This window comes from Panthera tigris, chromosome C1 (assembly GCF_018350195.1).
Source record: "Panthera tigris isolate Pti1 chromosome C1, P.tigris_Pti1_mat1.1, whole genome shotgun sequence".
Lineage (NCBI taxonomy): Eukaryota > Metazoa > Chordata > Mammalia > Carnivora > Felidae > Panthera > Panthera tigris.
Window position 1 is genome coordinate 187,601,255 of NC_056667.1, and position 22,617 is coordinate 187,623,871.

At 38.2% G+C, this 22,617-nt stretch overlaps 1 protein-coding gene across 20 annotated transcripts in view; it reads left to right on the forward strand.

Moving 5' to 3' along the window:
- The window catches only part of ABI2 (abl interactor 2), a 139,527-nt gene that overhangs the window by 81,044 nt on the left and 35,866 nt on the right, over positions 1 to 22,617 (forward strand). For 8 of the 20 annotated variants that reach the window (XM_042995129.1, XM_042995128.1, XM_042995130.1 and 5 more), the window contains exons 5-8: positions 1,596 to 1,742; positions 2,505 to 2,629; positions 4,100 to 4,282; positions 10,064 to 10,222. In XM_042995129.1, the coding sequence (XP_042851063.1) occupies positions 1,596 to 1,742; positions 2,505 to 2,629; positions 4,100 to 4,282; positions 10,064 to 10,222 (614 nt within the window). The remainder of the gene's footprint in view (positions 1 to 1,595; positions 1,743 to 2,504; positions 2,630 to 4,099; positions 4,283 to 10,063; positions 10,223 to 22,617) is intronic. The other 12 variants (XM_042995144.1, XM_042995142.1, XM_042995137.1 and 9 more) reach the window with 3 other exon arrangements.

Here is a 22,617-nt window from a genome sequence, read left to right on the forward strand (position 1 = left end):
GAGAAGAGAGCAGGTGGGGGAGAGGGGCAGAGAGAGAGAGAGAGAGAGAGAGAGGGAGAGGAATCTCCAGCCTCCACACTCAGTGCAGAGCCTGATGTGGGGCTCCATCCTACCACCCTGGGATCATGACCTGAGCTGAAATCAAGAGTCAGATGCTGAACCGACTGAGCCACCCAGGCACTACTGCTTATTTTTAATTATTAATGTACATATGTGTTTATGCAAGATTTTGAGGGTAGTAGAGTGGACAGGGTCACTACAAAGTGATCTCACTGAAAATCTATCTGGGCTATTGAGTAGCCCAGGAAAACTGTATTTAAAGGAACCTTGGGACCCTGGGAGGAGTGAATTATTGAGAAATTTGTAAGGGAGTTACATCATTTCAGGAAAAGATAGCTTTTTAATTTTCACATCTTGAGATCCCAATTTTTATTCTTTAGAAACCAGAATTGTATCTGCAGAATGTCACTTTCATGTCAGTTGAGTATTTATCATTGTCATAAAGAATTTAGAAACTTAGAGATGAGAACTAATTTAATAATCATTAATATGCCATTGTGCATCCTATTTCCTATCATATTTCCTCTTTTTTTAAATTTATTTTTGATGTTTTTATTTATTTTTGAGACAGAAAGCACGAGCTGGGGAGGGGCAGAGAGAGAGGGAGACAGGACCCAAACTGAAGCAGCCTCCGTGCTGACAGCAGAGAACCCAATGCGAGGCTCTAACTCATAAGCCGTGAGATCATGACCTGAGCTGAAGTCAGATGCTTAGCCAGTTGAGCCACCCAGGGGCTACTCCTCTTTTCTCATTCTCTTCCTTTTAAAGGAGATTTTGAGAAGAAGGAAATATATTAATAAAATCCAGTCTGTTTTGTACTTTACAGTCCAAAGCAAAATAAGTAGAAAGACTTAGGTGGTCTTTTTTTTTTTTTTTTCTCTCCCTTTTAAATGTTGAACACTAAGGAAGGTAAGAGGTAAAAGAGATCAAGGTAAAAGTTGAGTGAGGTGAGAAAGGAAGTGAGGGGAGAATGGAAGGAGAGGAGATTAACTTGTGTATTTCTATGTGTGGATGTGTAGTGCAAGTCTATGTATTTACTAAATAGAAAGGGAAATGACTTGTTAGAGTTGCTCTTGATGATCACTGTGGGGGGTTGTGGAGCCAAATTATAGATTTATTTACCCTATCTTTGAATATCTTTGGTTAGGGAGAGAGGGGTGAGGAAGATAATTAGTGCATTCATGCAGTACAGTTGGGAAACTTTGGCATGGTACTAAAATAATTCGAACTCATTAAAAAAAAAGTCTGGGAAACACTGGCTTACTTGGTGGGAGAATCTTTGTGCTCTCTGAGAATGAATGAACAAAATTGCATTAGTACAGGGAAATGAGGTTGGAGACTAAACGATAGCAATACTCATTGACACCCTAATGACAAAGAAGTGATACTTAAGGAAAGACTGAAATTGGTAGCTGGGTTATGTGAAAACATTTTCCTGTCTCTGAATACAAATTGTATTTCACTACTGGCAACTCTTTGAATTTATTGTGCCGAAACTTGCTAATCACACAATACATACGCTCTTCTTTTTGTAGGCGGCACTCCCCCTATCGCACACTGGAGCCAGTGCGTCCTCCAGTGGTACCAAATGATTACGTACCTAGCCCAACCCGTAATATGGCTCCCTCGCAGCAGAGCCCTGTGAGGACAGCTTCTGTGAATCAAAGAAATCGAACTTACAGGTATTTTCTCTACCTCAGTGCAAAATGTGATGGTCATAGTACCATAATTTGTTCAGATTACTTCAGTTAAATCTCTCTCATTTTCCAAGCACTAAGTTCTTTTCCTCACTCTACTCCCCCAAACCTCATCTGATTCCACCTCTCTCTTCTCATGTTCTAATGAAGCTTTGAGGTCAGGAAGTTGAAAAACAGAAAAAACAGACATCTTAAAATACAGACTTCTCTACAAAATTAATAGTTTAGTTGACCTGGAAAAAGTTGTGGACCAGATATGGGAAAAAAAGTTATGGATCAGATGTGGGAAATTGCAAGTTGTTTTTTGGTGGAACTTTACAGATGAAAAACTATATGCAATAAAACATTAATATGGAATGGTATATCAGGATATTATTACAAATAAAATTAGTTTTTAATTATTAATCAAATAACCTGTTTAGGAAAACTGTTTTTATTATAAAACAAGTTTCTTCAGACAATAAAGGAAAGTAATAGTATTTTTATATGTTGAACCCTATCACTTACCACTTATATATTTATATTTTTCCTTCTTTTTCAATTTCTTTAATAGATGCTTATTAAAAGATGGTCAAAGCAAGTTTCTTGAACTTAGTATTTTTCCTGTTTTAAGAAATTAATACTTGAAGTGGAAGATTTTGAATGATCTTTATTTAGCTATATGTTCATTTCAGCAAATTTTGGGAAATGCTGGCAGTATCTTCCTATATATAAATACTCATGCTTTGGTGGCTCTTACTTCTTCAGCAGCAGCGGGAGTAGTGGAGGGAGCCACCCGAGTAGTCGGAGCAGCAGTCGGGAGAACAGTGGCAGTGGGAGCGTGGGGGTTCCTATTGCTGTCCCGACTCCCTCTCCTCCCAGTGTCTTTCCAGGTAAAACACAAATGGTACTTCATCTTTACTTGTCTTTTTTCAATTTGAATTCAATGTATGATTTAACTATAGTGGGCTTTTTTCATAATCAGGATTTTGTTTTCTTTAGGACTCTAATAATGTTGGGAAATCTTTATGCATTTTTTATATGTTTATTTTGAGGGAGAGAGAGAAAGCATGTGTACATGTGCACAAGCGAGCAGGGGAGGGGCAAAGAGAGATAAGGAGAGAGAGAATCCCAAGCAGGCTCTGTGCTCAGTGCAGATCTCATGAATCGTGAGATCATGACCTAAGCTGAAATCAGGAGTTGGACACTTAACCGGCTGAGCCATCCACTTGTCCCTCTGCTCTTGTTATTTTTGACCAAGTGATTTCTGAGTTCATGTTCACATACTTCTCTGTCATTTAGCTTTATGCCTTTGGTGCTGTGGCTCAGTAGGTGCTTTGAGGTTTCACGTACCACCTGGGTATGAGTTATATTCCAGCCAGTGTTATGACATTGCATGCCTTTGGACACAGTGGGTACTTAGTGTGAGAATCACATTCAGTGGCAGATTTTAAAGTAGTTTTGGCACTTAAATTTAGTGGACTTATGGAATTTAATACTGTCTGAAATACTACCTTTTTTTTCTGAAACAGAAAAATATGCTTGTTTAATGTGAAGACACCAAAGTTAAACTTTATTTTAAAAGTATGACACAGAAGACATAAGGATAGAATATTTAAAAAAAAAATTTTTTTTTTAATGTTTGTTTATTTTTGAGACAGAGAGAGATAGAGCATGAACGGGGGAGGGCCAGAGAGAGAAGGAGACGCAGAATCTGAAGCAAGCTCCAGGCTCTGAGCTGTCAGCACAGAGCCCAACGCGGGGCTCGGACTCACGGACTGTGAGATCATGACCTGAGCCGAAGTCGGGCACTTTAACCGACTGAGCCACCCAGGCGCCCCGAATATTTTGTATTTAATTTACTTACAATAGCAAATAGATAATACCTTTTTAAAAATCATAAAAAAAGATTTGTGTTTTCTAAATTCTTTTTTTTTTTTTACCAAATAGGGTGTTTATATCTGAAATATATGTTTATTTTCTGATTTGTGTAATTCAAAATGGAATATTATTTTTCTAGTGTATTCTGTTTAGATTTGTATGCTGTTTACAAAATATTATGCTAAAAATTACAATATAAAGGGAGCACTTTTCTTCCAGAGTAGTGGCTTTTAGGTAAAATGGAATGCTTGTTTCTAATGAATTAAAAAATCTGTACATTACCCTGAACATTTTGAATTATTTGCTAACAATCCTTTAGTATAAGCTTAATTTTTTTTCTTTTTTTTTTTTTTAACACTCTCTGTATTCTTTGGTTAGTGTTAAGCACTGGATATCTAACATTAGGTTCTCTAATGCCTTTTCTAATCCTGCCTAATGGGTCTGCCTCATTAATGCTGCCTCTTACTCCTCTTTCCCCTCAGCCCCTGCTGGCTCTGCTGGTACTCCTCCCCTTCCTGCTACTTCTGCATCTGCCCCTGCCCCTCTTGTTCCTGCTACTGTCCCTTCCTCCACTGCCCCAGACGCTGCTGCTGGGGGTGCCCAGACCCTTGCTGATGGCTTCACTTCTCCAACTCCCCCTGTTGTTTCTTCCACTCCCCCTACAGGTGAGTATGGCTTGTTCCTTGGAAGGCACATCCAGTCATCTGGCTCTTTTACATGGAACTCTGGCTTTATGACTTCTGTTTGTTTGTGCTCTATTTCTCTCTCTCTCTCTCTCTCTGTGTGTGTGTGTGTGTGTGTGTGTGTGTGTGTGTGTGTGTGTGTGTGTATTAAATCTGAAGAGTAATGGACTAACTAGAAGATGGCATGTAACCACAAGAGTAAAATTTACTGAGGAAATCAGGGTAAAGTTGACATACATTTTTCCAGTAGAGTAACACAAATATACATTTTTTTAATGCTTGAATTTCACTTACTAGAGATTTGTGAATTTAGTATGGAGCCCTCTTCTGTACAGTTTCGAGAAGTTATCATTAGAATTATTGTTACAGATTACGTCTTTAACAAATAGAAAAGTCTATGAAAATAATTCTAAGGTATATTTTATAGGTAATATTTAACATATTGAATGTCTCTGTACGTCTTTTAAAGTAGCACTGGAAACACATAGTAGACAATGGACTTTTTAAGAAATTCAGGCTTACTTAAGTGTTACTTAAAGTTGGCTGGTGTTTTAGTGTTTTAAAACTACAACTTAAAATCTGTTTTGATGGGGAAGGGGAAAAGGTTCACTTTCTACAAAATATATTTGCAAAGTTAATAGTGATGCTGGTTAGTAAATAAATTCTTTATTATAAAAATGTATGTGTTTGGACATGTATCACCTTAGCTTGCTAAATACTTCATAGAATATATATATTTAGCTCTACTGCTATAACTAGATGCTTGTGTTAAAGGACACTTAGCTAAAAGGGATTTTGGATGGCGTTTTATGGGATAACTTCTATAATAGCACTTTGTAAGAAAAGCTTCCCATAGTGTACGAATGTAAACATGGACTATACTTTGATCTATACACACCTCTGTTAGGCAAGACTATCTAGTTAAATCTAGGAATCTTACTATACTCCAACATCAATGCAGTAAAAAATACATCTTGAAGTTGGTTGTAGGCCCAGAAAGAACAAATCGCTCCCACCCAAGAGCGAATATTTTAGTAATAAAATCATAATTTAATAGCAGGTACTGGTTCAGAGTTTACCCTGAATGAACATTTGTTACATGACTGAATAATATAGTTTTTCTTAACAAAAATCAAGGTAAATGCCTTAATAACATATCAATATAATCTTTCTAATACAGTTTTTGAATCACCAAGTACTTTTTTCTTTTCTTCTTATTAAGGTATAATTTACATACCGTAAAATTAACCCTTTTTAGCATGTATTTCTGTGACAGATGTACACAGTAATGTCACCACAACTTCAGTGAAGATGTGGAATAATACTGTGATCCTCGAATTTCCTTCATGCTCCCTTTGTGATCAGTCCTTCCCTTTCACTCCTAGCCCCTGGTAACCCTTTGATCTGTGTTTTTTTTCGGTTTTTTTTTTCCCTCTAAAGTTTTGACTTTGTTAGCTTGTCATGTAAATGGGAATATATGGTATGTAGCCTTTTGGGTCCGTTTTTTTGGCACCAGTGCATTTGAGATTTATCCATGTTGCTTCAAGTTTCATTATTTTATTACTGAGTAGCGTTGTATCCTTCGGAGGTACCATAGTTTGTTTATCCCTTGGATTATTTCCATTTTGTGGTTATTATGAATAAATTGCTGTAGGTACACACACACAGACTTGTGTGTGTGTCAGTTTTCAGTTCATTTGGGTAAACACCTAGGGATTAGGATTGTCGGGTTGTATAGTAAGTGAATGTTTAACTTTATAAGAAACTGTCAGATTGTTTTCCAAAGTGGCTAAATCATTTTATACCTTGACCAGCAGTGTGTTAGACTTCCAGTTGCTCTGCATACTTGTTAGCATTTGCTATTGTCAGTTTGTCTTTTAAAAAAAATTTTTTTTAATGTTTGTTTATTTTTGAGAGAGAGAGAGTGCAAGTGGGGAGCGGCAGAGAGAGAGGGAGACACAGAATCTGAAGCAGGTTCCAGGCTCTGCTGTCAGCACAGAGCTGGATGTGCGGCTCGAACCCACAAATCGTGAGACCATGACCTGAGCCGAAGTCAGATGCTGAACTGACTGAGCCACCCAGGCGCCACCCCCCACCCCCAAACTGTTTTTAAACTATAGCCATTGTAATAGGTGTACAATAGTTTCTTGTGTGGTTTTGGTTTGCATTTCCCTAATGTCTAATGATGTAGACTATCTTTTCATTTGCTTCTTTGCCATCTGTTTATCTTCTTTGATGAAATGTCTGTTCAAATGTTTTGCTCCCCTCACACACCTTTTGAATAGGGTTGTTTGTTTTCTTACTGAATTCTTTCATTTGTTTTGTTTTGTTTTGTTTTGTTTTGTTTTGTTTTGTTTTGAGAGAGAGTGAGTGTGTAGAAGTGGGAGAGGGGCAAAGGGAAAGAGAGAATCTTAAGCAGGCTCCACGCTCAGCACAGAGCCTAACACAGGGCTCAATCTCATGACCCTGGGTTCATGACTAGTGCCCAGAATCAAGAGTTGGATGCTCAACCAACTGAGCTACACAGGCACCCCTTGAATTCTTTTTTTTCTGAATAAAAGTCCTTTATCAATTTTATGATTTGGAAATACGTTCTTCCATTTATGACTAACTTTTCATTCTTTAATGGTATCTTTTAAAGGGGGAGTTCTTCATTTTGACTGAGTCTAGTTCATTGATTTTTTTCTTCAATGAATTGTGCCATACTTTCAAACTTGTTAGCTTATGCAAGGTCATAAAGATTTTGTTCTGTTTTTCCTAAAAGTTTTTAGTTTTAGGTTTTATAGTTAGGTCTGTAAAATTAAACTGTAGCTTTGTTTGCTTTTTTAACCCAAGGCAAAATAAATGCTTTATTAATGGTATCAATAGATTGTCTTTTAGTAGTGTTTTTGAATTATCGATGACTTATGTGAGATTTTAGACTGGATGTAATCTATAAAATTCATAATGCTGTCAATTATCAGGATGTTTTTAACTTGAAGATCATAGGTCTGTATTAGTTTGTTACAGATTAATTACTAAAATGCCAATAATTTGTATCTGATGATTCAAATGACAAAACATATCTTTGAAGTAATAGTTTATTAGTATATATGTTTTTACATTTTTTATTGTGGTTATATAGACTTGACAGTAGATTATGTTTAAAAAAAATTTTTTTTTTTAATTTTTGAGAGAGAGGGACAGAGTGCAGATGGGGGGAGGGGCAGAGAGAGGGAGACCCAGAATGACAAGCAAGCTCCAGGCTCTGAGCTGTCAGCACAGAGCCTGATGCAGGGCTTGAACTCATGAACTGTGAGATCATGACCTGAGCTGAAGTCGGAGGCTTAACCAACTGAGCTACCCAGGTGCCCCCTGACAGTAGATTATGTTTAAGCTTGAATACTCCAGATTTTTATACAACAGAATTGATTTTTAGGTTTTGATGCTGTCGTATGTAAAATTAAATGATTTAGCAGATCTTGAGTACTTTTAAAATATTCTTTATATGAGTTCATATGAAACCAAGTTTGATAAATTTTTGGAGTTCCTGAAGACCAGTTTTAGTCACGTAAATCCTTTTTACAATCATGGATAAGATGAAAAATTGCCAGAAGTGTTTTTCTTTCTTTTCTCCTCTCCCCTCTCTCTTCCTTCCTCCCTGCACTTTCTCCTCCTCTTCCCCTTTGTTTTTTATTTTTTAATGTTTGTTTATTATTTTTGAGAGAGAGCGTGAGCAAGGGAGGGGCAGAGAGAGACGGAGACACAGAATCTGAAGTAATCTCCAGGTTGCGAACTGACAGCACAGAGCCCAGTGCAGGGCTCAAACCCAGGAACCACGAGATCATGACCTGATCCAAAGACAGACGCTCAACTGACTGAGCCACACAAGTGCTCCTATCTTCTTCCCTTTATCTCTCCTCTCCTTCCCCTTTCATCCCCTCTCACGTCTCCCTTCCCTTCTTCTCTCCTCCTGTTTCCTCCCCTCCTTTCTTGTCTACTGGAGTGGTCTCTCCAGGGTGTTCTAGTGCTTTGTTTGCTCTGTTATAGTAGGCCTTCAGCTGAATGATGTTAAGTGGAAGTGGAGTCAAGAGAAAATTTAGGAGCTGAATTGCATTAGGGACTTAGATTACGAAAGAATGTCTTTAGTTAGCATTACCTGTTTAAGTATTCTCAGCACAGTTGAGTGAAATTGCTAATAAATGTGTATAGGTTCAGAGATTGTATTACAAATAAGATATATTTTACTTTTTTGTATCTTAGCTTTATTCATACTTGTAAATTGCTTAAGCTCTAATTAAGATATTTATTTATTTATTTATTTATTTATTTATTTATTTAGAGGGAGGGGCAGAAAGAGTTGGGGAGAGAGGGAATCCCATGCAGGCTTCTTGCTGTCAGCACAGAGCCCAATGTGATGCAGGGCTCCATCTCACAAACTTTGAGAACATGACCTGAGCTGAAATCAAGAGTCAGATGCTTAACCAGCTGAGCCACCCAGGCACCCCAACCTCTAATTTTAAGGCAAAATAATCTACCTTCGGAAATGGAGGGGTTTTTCTTATTAAAATTTTTTTTTCAATGTTTATTTATTTTTGAGACAGAGCATGAGCGGGGGAGGGGCAGAGAGAGAGGGAGACACAGAATCTGAAGCAGACTCTAGGCTCTGAGCTGTCAGCACAGAGCTGGACACAGGGCCCAGATGCGGGGCTTGAACTCAACTGCGAGATCATGACCTGAGCTAAAGTCAGATGCTCAACCGACTGAGCCACCCAAACACCCCTTTAATTTTTTTTTAATGTTTATTTATTTTTGAGAGAGAGAGAGAGAGAGAGAGAGAGAGACAGAGCACAAGTGGGGGAGGGGCAGAGACAGGGAGACACAGAATCTGAAACAGGCCCCAGGCTCTGTGCTGACAGCTCAGCACAGAGTTCGAACTCAGGAATGGTGAGATCATGACCTGAGCCGAAGTTGGATGCTTAAGCAACTGAGTCACCCAAGTGCCCCATGGAGGTTTTTGATTGAATAAAGACGTATTTGATTTGGAATTATGTCACTTTACCTTTTGTGAAATACTTTGTTTTCCTTTAAATGAATTGGCTTTGCTACTTTAAATTTATTGCTATTGTTATTATTACTATTATTGTTTTGGATAAGACTGTGTGTTAAACATTTTTTCTTTTTCTTTTCCACATGTCATTTCTGTTTAGTTTTTAGTGGCCATTTTTGAGGGGTGGAGGAGGAAGTAAGCCACAGATTTTAATTGTGATGATTTTGAAACCCTGTCAAATTATTAGTTTAATACAATTATAGTATTAATTAGTAATCTGTTTAGACCATAGCTTTTCCAAACCTAGTTTTATTTACCGACTTTCTTGCTTTTGTACTTTCTTTTTTAAAGTTTATTTATTTATTTTGAGAGAGAGCACAAGCTGAGGAGGGTCAGAGAGAGAGAGGGAGACACAGAATCCAAAGCAGGCTCCAGGCTCTGAGCTGTCAGTGCAGAGCCCGATGTGGGGCTCGAACACACAAACCATAAGATCATGATGCGAGCCGAAGTTGGATGCTTAACCGACTGAGCCACCCAGGCGCCCCTCTTGCTTTTGCACTTTGATATGTTAGCTGAGCAATAGCTGTGGCCTTGTATGATGTTTGTCAGATAGCAATTAAGTTAGCTAAGCATTGTTATTTTTAATCATGTTATTAAGATTCAGACAATAAAGCATTTGGTTGTCTGAGATAATTTTCTTTTAATGGCAAATTTATGCTCTGTCCCTTTTCCAGGTCATCCTGTTCAGTTCTACAGTATGAATAGACCTGCCTCTCGCCATACTCCCCCAACAATAGGGGGCTCGTTGCCCTATAGACGCCCTCCTTCCATAACTTCACAAACAAGCCTTCAGAATCAGATGAATGGAGGACCTTTTTATAGCCAGAATCCAGGTTAGATTTTCTTTTGCATTTTATAGAATATTTAAAATTTCAATTACAGAAGAAAAGACCTTTAATTACAAATGACTAGCGCATAATAGGTGTTTAGTACTATTTGTTCAATGAATGGAAGAATGACTACAAGGTTGCTAATACTATATCATCCATTTCTTTTTTTTTTTTTTTAATCAGTACACGATTTCCATATAAAGTAGAACTTAATTTTTCCAAACAATCTTTTTGATTGTGCTGGTGATTATTTGCTTTTAAAAATAATACTATGGTGAACAGTATTTCCTTCTTATTTTATCAGATATCCTTGCTCTACGAATACCAAATAATGAAAATTGACTGTATATGAACATAGTTTTATAAGTGGCATAGTAAAGGAGAGATGATATTTTTGAAGCTGTTTTGTGCTAGGCAGTTATACTGTTGTATTCACGTCTCGTACCAAACCTATGATGGGAAAGCTGGGACTTGGACAGATTGATCCAGATACTACAGTCAGTCTTTCATCATGCATCATGCATACAGAAAAAAATTAATCTGGCACATATTTAAAGTCACATGCAAACATTATTTTTGCTTCTTCCCCAGAGAAGGTGAAAGCAAATACTAGACACTGTGACTATTGTGGACATGGTATATCAACTTACTGTGTTTTTCTGGATTTTTGCCAAGAGGCCAGTAAGTCTGTATATGATCACCTTTAATATTAAGGGACAACCCATTCCATTTTTTTGATAAGCCCTGAAACCAGTCAACCATGGCTACCTTTTGGTGAAACCTCCTTATTCCTTGGGAGTTATGCAGAAGAAATTTGATTCTCTTTCTAGATAAATGCACTTTACTTATTTATTTTTAATGTTTATTTATTTTTGAGAGACAGAGGGAACACAAGCCAAGGAGGGGTAGAGAGAGAGGGAGACACAGAACGCGAAGCAGGCTCCAGGCTCTGAGCTGTCAGCACAGAACCCAGTGAGGGGCTTGAACTCGCGAACCGTGAGATCACGACCGGAGCTGAAGTCAGACGCTTAACCTAAGACTGAGCCACCTAGGTGCCCCTTGATAAATGCAGTTTAAAGAATGCCTTTATATATTATCTCATTTGATTCCTCTAATCATGTGTTCATTTTCATCTGTATTTTATAGGTGAAGAAACTGAGGCTGAGGTGATGTCAGGTTAGGATTTGAACTTAGATCGTCTGCCTCTGAGTTCCATGTTCTTTCATACTATCCTACCTAACTTCGGACTTTAAAAAATCTTCCTCTTACTCTCGTAGTCTCTTTTTGGGAGGTAGGGGGTTGGAGGTGAGGAGGATCCCACAATGTGTTATAAAGTGCTTGAGAGCCTGAGACCTCGTCAGTCTTTTATACAGTTTTATCCTGGGAATAGTGCTCAGTAGCTGTTGGATGTAGAATGAAATCCTGTTCCTTTACTCAAATCCTTTGACTCTTTTGGGTCCCTCTTACAGATTAAACACCATATTTACACTGTAGTGTGATGACCAACTGCCTGAGCTGAAATATACTCTTGCTGCTGTCCTTGATTACACTTAATGATTTTTTGCTGTGCCATTCTTTTAAACTCATTTTGAGCTTAATTTTGACAAATCTGCCTATCTTTTTCATACATTCTGATTTTAAATCATGTGTTCCAAACTCATTTTTATACCTAAATGCAGTTTTTATTTTTAAACTTTAGTTTGTTAGTAGATATGGCTTATTTCATAGTTGTGTTGAAGGTAAGGTCTCTCTCTGGCCCTCCTTGGAAGTCTAGACAAATACTGCTTATGGCCCATACACCCTTCCCTATGCTCAAGTAGAATTTTGAAAGAGTGGTGTCAGTCTAAAATGGCTGGTTCCCTAATGGAGCTGAGAGATACTTCACTGTGACAGTTGATGACCCATGTGTATATGATATTCAGGAAATAGGTACAAGGATATTTACTTCTTTTTGTGTACATATACACGTATAAAATATTGGTCTTATGAGAACTGTTGGTGGAATTTATTTGAAGGCTATTTGAGCACATACTTAAATGTGTTTTATGTACATATTTCCGTACTTCTTTCTTTGTAAATCTGATTTTAACGAAAGTATGTGATTAAAGCAGAAAAATGCCCTACTCTCAGGAATAATTTTAATGAAAGTATTTTTCACACTCATGGATATAAAACGAATTGAGATTCTTGAGCCTTCAATATAATGTGTGAGACAATTCATTTATTTATTTTTTTTCTCCTGTATGCCTCTCTTTGAAGTTCTGCCTTTCATCTCTAGGGATTTGGTAACTGTTTAAAGAGGGTGACTGCAGCTTTGTTAGTTTATTAATCATGGTGCTTTTTTGAATTAAAATTTATTTTTACTAAATCATGTTCTTTGAAAAGCTTTTCTTTCTTTCTTTTTTTTTTTTTTTTTTTTTTCAAGAATCAATACTTTGCAAACCAGTGTCCTAAGGCTACTCGGTGTTTCTTCTTTTTATTTGCTTTAGAAAATTATGTGTCTTGTATTATTCCCATGGGTCTTACCTTCATCCCTGTTTATTAATATTTAAAATGAAAAAACGTGTGTTGTGCTTTCTCAAGCAGCTAATTCTCTGATTTAACAAAAATGATCCCAGCTGTGTTTTTTATGAGCCTGTTTTTTTACAATCAGAGGCTTAAAATGGATGTGGACTTCTGAAGGGGTGAGCTGACAGGCTGGGATTCATGTGTCTCTAAATTCAGTGTGATTTTCTGTGAGATGGAAATCTAGCAGCACTGTTACTGTAGTTGGTTTGAGTTGAAAAGGCAACCAAACATAGGAATTAAAATATGGAATTATGAGAACTGTTGGTGGAATTTATTTGAAGTGCCAAGTCCTAAGAGTACAATAATTGTTTTGTAATGATCCTAAGGGTACAGTAATTGTTTTCTAATGAGATTATTTCAGAAGCAATTTAATGAAAGGAACACTTTGATCAGGGCATAACTGAAATCCCTTTGGCTCTCATTGTTTCTTAAAAATGTAGTCAAAGAAATAGGAATACCAATGTATCATTCATCTTGTCAGCTGCAAAGAGAGTCACTGAAACAAATAGAGCTAACAAGTTAACAGTTTTTATTTTAAATATCAATATGAAGCACTCTGGTGGTAAATAAGTATGTGTGTGTTTGTACATTTACATATATAAACCTCATTTGGTAAGTGTCTTAGTTTAGGCTGCTGTAACAGAGACTGGGTGGTTTATAAACAACAGAAATTTATTTCTCATGGTTTTGGAAGCTGGAAGTCAGAGATCAGGGTGCTAACATGGTCAATTTCTCGAGTTCTCTTCTGGGTTGCACACTGCTATCTTCTTGTATCCTCACATGGTGGAAAAGAGAGGGAGTTCTCTAGGTCTCCTTTGTAAGGACACTAATTCCATTCATGAGGGCTCCACTCTCATGACCTAACTGCCTCCCAAAGTCCCACCTCCTAATACCATCACATTAGGATTTCAACCTGTGAACTTAGGGGATATATAAATATTCAATCCATAACATTAAAGAATCAGTAATGTATTTAAGTACCAACACCTTTTTTAATAGATATCCTATAGTATACTGCTCATATTTTCTTATAGCAAAGGTTAAAAAAAATCTAATTCATAAAGTGGAATGTTGGTTGCAAGAAATGTGACTGTATATAGTTTGTATGAGGAATTTGTAAATGAGTATTGTGTTTTACACAGGGAAAATGCCAGGTTTTAACCACTGAATGTTATTAAAAACAACTAAAAAGAAACAATGAAAAAATTATATTGGGTTGGTGATATTGCAGAAGAGAAATCAATAACATATATTCACTAAATGATGCTTACCATAAATTTCCAGAAAAATGCAGATGTGGTAGAGCTTTAGCAAAGTATGAATAAAAGAGCAGTAGCAAGAAGCTATTTTCAAATCCTTATTTTAGGCAGTCTTTAGTGTTTGTTAGAGAATGCTTACTCTAAGAACGAAAAAGCAAGGGAACAACTGAACAGTGGTACGTATATTCTCAGATGACCAAGTAAGCCGGATAGGCCCTTTACACTGATTATTAATACAAGTTATGTTTTTAAACTGTTAATTTGCTACTTTCACTTGGCATAACATCTTGTGACTCTTTTGGTTCAAAAGGAATAACAACAGTGATCCAGTTCTTTTAACCCTTCTGAGACTACAGAATTGATAATTATTTGGTAACCATATACTCTTCCATCAAAAAAGCCTCCTTACTGAGTATCATTAAGTTCACTTTTAAATACTCCTTGCTATTCATGTTTAGAAAATATTTCACTTTTTAAAATGTTTACTTTTGAGAGAGAGAGAGAGCCAGAGAACGAGTGGGGGAGGGGCAGAGAGAGGGAGACACAGAATCTGAAGCAGGCTCCAGGTTCTGAGCTGTCAGCACAGAGCCCAATACAGGGCTCAAATCCACAAACTGCAAGACCATGACCTGAGCTAAAATTGGACGCTTAACTGAGTGAGCCACCCAGGTGCTCAGAAAATATTTCACTCTTAAAATGAATTGTTTAAATCATTTCCCTCACTGCAATGTAAAATATAAGCAGCTAAACCTGAATGGGCTGTCAGATAAATACAGCTTCTAAAGGTGGTATTCTTTAATGGTTTTAGTAGTAGTATTGAGGATGTTTGTTTTGTCTGCTTTTCTCAGAGTATTTATAAACCTGTAGAAATAAGATGTAAAATCCTAAGTGATTTTTCAAAACTTTTTTTTTATTTTTTAAAGTCCATTTATTTATTTTGAGAGAGAGAGAGAGCGAGCGAGCAGGGGAGGGGTAGAGAGAGCGGGAGAGAGAGAATCCCAAGCAGCCTCCACACTGTCAGTGCAGAGCCCGACGTGGGGCTGGAACTCAGGAACCATGAGATCATGACCTGAGCAGAAACCAACAGTTGGATGCTTAACTGACTGAGCCACCCAGGTGCCCCTCAGAACTCTTTGAACTGGATGTTTTAAAACAATAAGCCTCAAAGATTGTGCTACAAAGGATTTTATAAATAACCAGGAAGGTCATGCTTGGAAAGGCTATATATTTCATCAGCACAGACTCATAATGTAAATTTGGTTTGCTTGCAGAGCCTTTTAGTGTGTGTGTGAGTGTGTGTGAGTGTGTGTGTGTGTGTGAGTGTGTGTGAGTGTTTGTGTGTGTATTTGGTCCAGTCACTTGGTGAGGACATCTCCTCACATTAACATCATTAGTGTATATTGTGAACATAAAATTACTAAGTTTAGAGACCTTTTGGTGGTTATAGGGAAAGGGTGTTGTCATATGAGGAATCATCTTAGCTAAGTGTAGTGAAAACAAATGTCTAGTTACTCGCTGCCCTTCCCTGTTCACAAGATGCCTAGGACTAGACTGAATATTGCAAATAATTCTTCTCATCAGATTCCTGCTTAAATCTCCTAGAATGGTTGATTTTCTATTCAGCTCTAAGAAAGATAAATCTAGTTTAAAATAGGATTTTCTGGTTCACAGAGTTCTGGTCAGATAGTAGGGAGGAGGAAGATGGCGGCGTAGGAGGACACTGGGCTCACCACGTCCTGCTGATCACTTAGATTCTACCCACACCTGCCTAAATAACCCAGAAAACCGCCAGAAGACTAACAGAACGGACTCTCCAGAGCCAAGCATAGACGAGAGGCCCACGGAAGAGGGTAGGAAGGGTGGAGAGGCAATGCATGCTACATGGACTGGCAAGAGGGAGCTGGGGTGGTGGAGGGGCAGCCCACCAGGCAAGGCAGAGCCCTCGAGTCTGGCTTGCAAAAGCAGAGGGGCCAGACTGCGTGAGTTCTGACAGCCAGCAGGACTTAACATCTGGAATGTTATAAGTCAATAGCTCTGTTCTGAGAGTGGGAGGGCGAGAGGACACTGCAAAGGAGAGGTGTTGAGCCCCGGAAGACAGAGCTCAGCTTGGCGGGGAACAAAGACGCTGGCCAGCGCCATCTCCCTCTCCCATCCCCCTGCTGAAATCCCAAAGGGAACCAGTTCCTGGCACTGAACTTGCTTGCACCGCACAAACACCCAACACTGTGCTTCTGTGGATCCATCCCTCCAATGGGTCTGCCTCCCTCCTGGTGCTGCAGGGCCCCTCCTGCAGGGGACCACCGAGGGCAAAGTGAGCTGAGCCTGCCCCTCCTGCCCCTGTGCACCTTGCGGATCCACCCCAGCTAATATGCCAGATCCCATCAAAGAAGCGCCACAACCCTAGCAGTGTGCAAGTAGCCCAGACAGGGGCCACACCACTCCACAGTGAGTCCTGCCCCTGGGAGAGGGGAAGAAAAGGTACACACCAGTCTGACTGTGGCCCAAGCGGTGGGCTAGGGACAGACATGGGGTCTGACTGCGGTCCCGCCCGCCAACACAAGTTACTCCAGACAGCACAGGGGAAGTTCCCTGCAGTTCCACGCCACCCCAGGAACCATCCAAAATGATGAAACGGAAGAATTCTCCTCAAAAGAAACTCCAGGAAGTAGCGACAGCTAACGAATTGATCAAAAACGATTTAAGCAATATAGCGGACCATGAATTTAGAATAATAGTCATAAAATTAATCGCTGGGCTTGAGAAAAGTATAGAGGACAGCAGAGAATCTATTGCTATGGAGATCAAGGGACTAAGAAATAGTCATGAGGAGCTAAAAAATGCTATAAATGAGGTGCAAAATGGAGGCAACTACAGCTTGGATTGAAGAGGCAGAGGAGAGAATAGGTGAATTAGAAGATAAAATTATGGGAAAAGAGGAAGCTGAGAAAAAGCTAAAAAAATCCAGGAGTATGAGGGGAGAATTAGAAAACTAAGTGATGCAATCAAATGAAACAATATCCGTATAATAGGAATTCCAGAAGATGAAGAGAGAGAGAAAGGGGCTGAAGGTGTACTTGAACAAATCATAGCTGAGAACTTCCCTGATCTGGGGAAGGAAAAAGGTATTGAAATCCAAGAGGCACAGAGAGCTCCCTTCAGACGTAACTTGAATTGATCTTCTACACAACATATCATAGTGAAACTGGCAAATACAAGGATAAAGAGAAAATTCTGAAAGCAGCTAGGGATAAACACGCTCTAACATATAAAGGGAGACTGGTAAGACTAGTGACAGACCTATGTTCTGAAACTTGGCAGGCCAGAAAGGAATGGCAGGAAATCTTCAATGTGACGAACAGAAAAAAAAATATGCAGCCAATAATCCTTTATCCAGCAAGTCTGTCATTCAGAACAGGAGGAGAGATAAAGGTCTTCCCAAACAAAAACTGAAGGAATTCATCACCACTAAACCAGACCTATAAGAGATCCTATGGGTGATTCTGTGAGTGAAATGTTGCAAGGATCACAAAGTACTAGAGACATCACTACAAGCATGAAACCTACAGACATCACAATGACTCTAAACCCATATCTTTAAATAATAACACTGAATATAAATGGACCAAATGCTCTAACCAAAAGACATAGGGTATCAGAATGGATTAAAAAAAAAAACAAGACCCATCTATTTGCTGTCTACAAGAGACTCATTTTAGACCTGAGGACACCTTCAGATTGAAAGTGAGGGGATGGAGAACTATCTATCATGCTACTAGAAGTCAAAAGAAAGCTGGAGTAGCCATACTTATATCAGACAAAGTAGACTTTAAATTAAAGGTTGTAACAAGAGATGAAGAAGGGCATTATTTAATAATTACAGGGTCTATCTATCAGGAAGAGCTAACAATTATAAATGTCTATGTGCCAAATACGGGAGCCCCCAAATATATAAAACAATCACAAACATAAGCAACCTTATTGATAAGAATGTGGTAATTGCAGGGGACTCTAAATACTCCACTTACAGTAATGGATAGATCATTTAGACACAGGATCAATAAAGAAACAAGGGCCCTGAATGATACATTGGACCAGATGTACTTGACAGATATATTTATAACTCTGCATCCCAAAGCAACAGAATATACTTAATTCTCGAGTGCACATGGAACATTCTCCAAGATCGATCACATACTGGGTCACAAAACAGCCCTTCATAACTGTAAAAGAATTGAGATCATACCATGCATACTTTCAGACCACAATACTGTGAAACTTGAAATCAACCACAGGAAAAAGTCTGGAAAACCTCCAAAAGCATGGAGGTTAAAGAACACCCTACTAAAGAATGAATGGGTCAACCAGGCAATTAGAGAAGAAATTAAAAAATACATGGAAATAAATGAAAATGAAAATACAACAATCCAAACGCTTTGGGATGCAGCGAAGGCAGTCCTGAGAGGAAAATTCATTGCAATCCAGGCCTATCTCAAGAAACAAGCAAAATCCCAAATATAAAATCTAATAGCACACCTAAAGGAAAGAGAAGCAGAACAGCAAAGACACCCCAAACCCAGCAGAAGAAGAGAAATAATAAAGATCAGAGCAGAAATAAACAATATAGAATCTAAAAAAAACTGTAGAGCAGATCAATGAAACCAAGAGTTGGTTTTTGGAAAAATAAACAAAATTGATAAACCTCTAGCCAGGCTTCTCAAAAAGAAAAGGGAGAGGACCCAAATAGATAAAATCATGAATGAAAATGGAATTAGTACAACCAATCCCTCAGAAATATAAGCAATTACCAGGAAATACTATGAAAAATTATATGCCAACAAACTGGACAACCTGGAGGAAATGGACAAATTCCTAAGCGCCCACACACTTCCAAAACTCAAACAGGAAGAAATAGAAAACTTGAACAGACCCATAACCAGCGAAGAAATTGAATCGGTTATCAAAAATCTCCCAACAAATAGAGTCCAGGACCAGATGGCTTCTACCAGACATTTAAAGCAGAGATAATACCTATCCTTCTCAAGCTGTTCCAAAAAATAGAAAGGGAAGGAAAACTTCCAGACTCATTCTATGAAGCTAGTATTACTTTGATTCCTAAACCAGACAGAGACCCAGCAGAAAAGAGAACTACAGTCCAATATCCCTGATGAATATGGATGCAAAAATTCTCAATAAGATACTAGCAAATTGAATTCAACAGCATATAAAAAGAATTATTCACCATGATCAAGTGGGATTCATTCTTGGGCTGCAGGGCTGGTTCAGCATTCGCAAATCAGTCAATGTGATACATCACGTTAATAAAAGAAAAGGTAAGAACCATATGATCCTGTCAGTCGATGCAGAAAAAGCATTTGACAAAATTCAGCATCCTTTCTTAATAAAAACCCTCGAGAAAGTCGGGATAGAAGGAACATACTTAAACATCATAAAAGCCATTTATAAAAAGCCCACAGCAAATATCATCCTCAATGGGGAAAAACTGAGAGCTTTCCCCCTGAGGTCACGAACACTACAGGGATGTCCACTCTCACCACTAATGTTTAACATAGTGTTGGGAGTGCTAGCATCAGCAATCAGACAACAAAAGGAAATCAAAGGCATCAAAATTGGCAAAGATCAAGTCAAGCTTTCACTTTTTGCAGATGACATGATATTATACATGGAAAACCCAATAGACTCCACCAAAAGTCTGCTAGAACTGATACATGAATTCAGCAAAGTCGCAGGATACAAAATCAATGTACGTACAGAAATCAGTTGCATTCTTACATACTAATAATGAAGCAACAGAAAGACAAATATAGAAACTGATCCCATTCACAGTTGCACCCAGAAGCATAAAATACCTAGGAATAAGCCTAACCAAAGATGTAAAAGATCTGTATGCTGAAAACTATAGAAAGCTTATGAAGGAAATTGAAGAAGATATAAAGAAATGGAAAAACATTCCATGCTCATGGATTAGAAGAAATATTGTTAAAATGTGAATACTACCCAAAGCAATCTACACATTCAATGCAATCCCAATCAACATTGCACCAGCATTCTTCTCGAAGCTAGAACAAGCACTCCTAAAATTCGTATGGAATCACAAAAGACCCCGAATAGCCAAAGTAATTTTGAAGAAGACCAAAGCAGGAGGCGTCACAATCCCAGACTTTAGCCTCTACTACAAAGCTGTAATCATCAAGACAGCATGGTATTGGCACAAAAACAGACACATCAACCAATGGAATAGAAGAGAAACCCTAGAATTAGACCCATAAAAGTATGGCCAACTAATCTTTGACAAAGCAGGAAAGAATATCCAATGGAAAAAAGACAGTCTCTTTAACAAATGGTGCTGGGAGAACTGGACAGCAACATGCAGATGGATGAAACTAGACCACTTTCTTACACCATTCACAAAAATAAACTCGAAATGGATAAAGGACCTGAATGTGAGACAGGAAACCGTCAAAACCCTAGAGGAGAAAGCAGGAGAAAACCTCTCTGACCTCAGCTGCAGCAATTTCTTACTTGACACATCCCCAAAGGCAAAGGAATAAAAGCAAAAATGAACTATTGGGACCTCATGAAGATAAAAAGCTTCTGCACAGCAAAGGAAACAAACAAGAAAACTAAAAGGCAACCAACAGGATGGGAAAAGATATTTGCAAATGACATATTGGACAAAGGGCTAGTATTCAAAATCTATGAAGAACTCACCAAACTCCACACCCGAGAAACAATCCAGTGAAGAAATGGGAAGAAGACATGAATAGACACCTGTCTAAAGAAGACATCCAGATGGCCAGCAGGCACATGAGAAGATGCTCAACATCACTCCTCGTCAGGGAAATACAATTCAAAACCACACTCAGATACCACCTAACTCCAGTTAGAAGGGCTAAAATGAACAAATCAGGAGACTATAGATGCTGGCGAGGATGCGGAGAAACGGGAACCCTCTTGCACTGTTGGTGGGAATGCAAACTGGTGCAGCTGCTCCAGAAAACAGTGTGGAGGTTCCTCAAAAAGTTAAAAATAGATCTACCCTATGACGCAGCAGTAGCACTGCTAGGAATTTACCTAAGGGATACAGGAGTGCTGATGCACAGGGGCACTTGTACCCCAATGTTTATAGCAGCACTCTCAACAATAGCCAAATGATGGAAAGAGCCTAAATGTCCATCAACTGATGAATGGACAAAGAAATTGTGGTTTGTATGTACAATGGAATGCTACTTGGCAATGAGAAAGGGTGAAATATGGCCTTTTGTAGCAATGTGGATGGAACTGGAGAGTGTTATGCTAAGTGAAATAAGTCATACAGAGAAAGACAGATACCATATGGTTTCACTCTTATGTGGATCCTGAGAAACTTAACAGAAGACCATGGGGGAGGGGAGGGAAAAAAAAAAAGGTTAGAGAATGAGGGAGCCAAAACATAAGAGACTCTTAAAAACTAAGAACAAATTGAGGGTTGATGGGGTGGTGGGAGGGTGATGGGTATTGAGTAGGGCACCTGTTGGGATGAGGACTGGGTGTTGTATGGAAACCAATTTGACAATAAATTTCATATTAAAAAAAAAGTTCTGGTCAGATGAATTCTTAATTTGGTCCAGAAAGAAAATGCTGTGGTATCTGAATTAATTTAGACCATCACCTAAAAAGTTTTCCCTGGGCGGGGGGTAGCATTTGGAGTGGCCTTTGTAAACTCCATTTGGAACTGAATTTTTTTTTTAACATGGATGGGCTTTGAAAAAAATCTAACTGGTTTTGCTGTAAAGTAATTCTGTTTTAGAAAGATTTGGGATTGGTTTTTACCTGAGGTGCTGTCAGTGGACTTCTTAAAACCAATATGGTTTCAGATTTTCACTTTCAGAACTAGCAAAAAAATTAAAAAATACTCATCTTAAAAAATAATAAACTCTACTTACAAAAGCAGTGTTCTGAGTTAAACACCTAATCATTCTTGTTTAGTACCAGAAGTTCATTTTTTTTTTTCAATTTGGATGAGAAACAATATCTGAAGTGGGAAATTTCCTGCTTTTCCGTTCTAGGAGAGGTTGGGACTGGTGCTAACAGAAGATGAACATTTCATCTTATTTGATATGAACATATACCTGATTTCTATTTTTCTAGAAGTGCCAGTTGCTGCCTGCTGTTCTTTCTCTTTTATCAGCTTTGTCTCTGCTATTTCTGTGTTCATTATGTCATCTTCTCCTAAGTTTGGAAACATAGGGTATTGTGACCATATCAAATTGTTCCAAGTCTTTGCAAGTGGGAGACATACAACTTAAGGGTTTACTATCAAGAAGTATGACTTCAGGGAAAAATCTAATCAACAGGTGTCTTTTATAAAAAGAAAAGGTACCCATTTCTAGGGTTATTCTGCTCTGTCCCTTATATCTAGATATTCTTCAGGATTAATAACTTAGGTCTTGTCTAAATTATATATGTTCCTTAGTTACCCAGAAGTACCAAGTGGCACTTTTTTCACTAAGTTCTCTCCTTTTCTTTTGTTTATGCAGCCTTGATTTTTTTTTTTTTTTTTTTGTGCCAGGT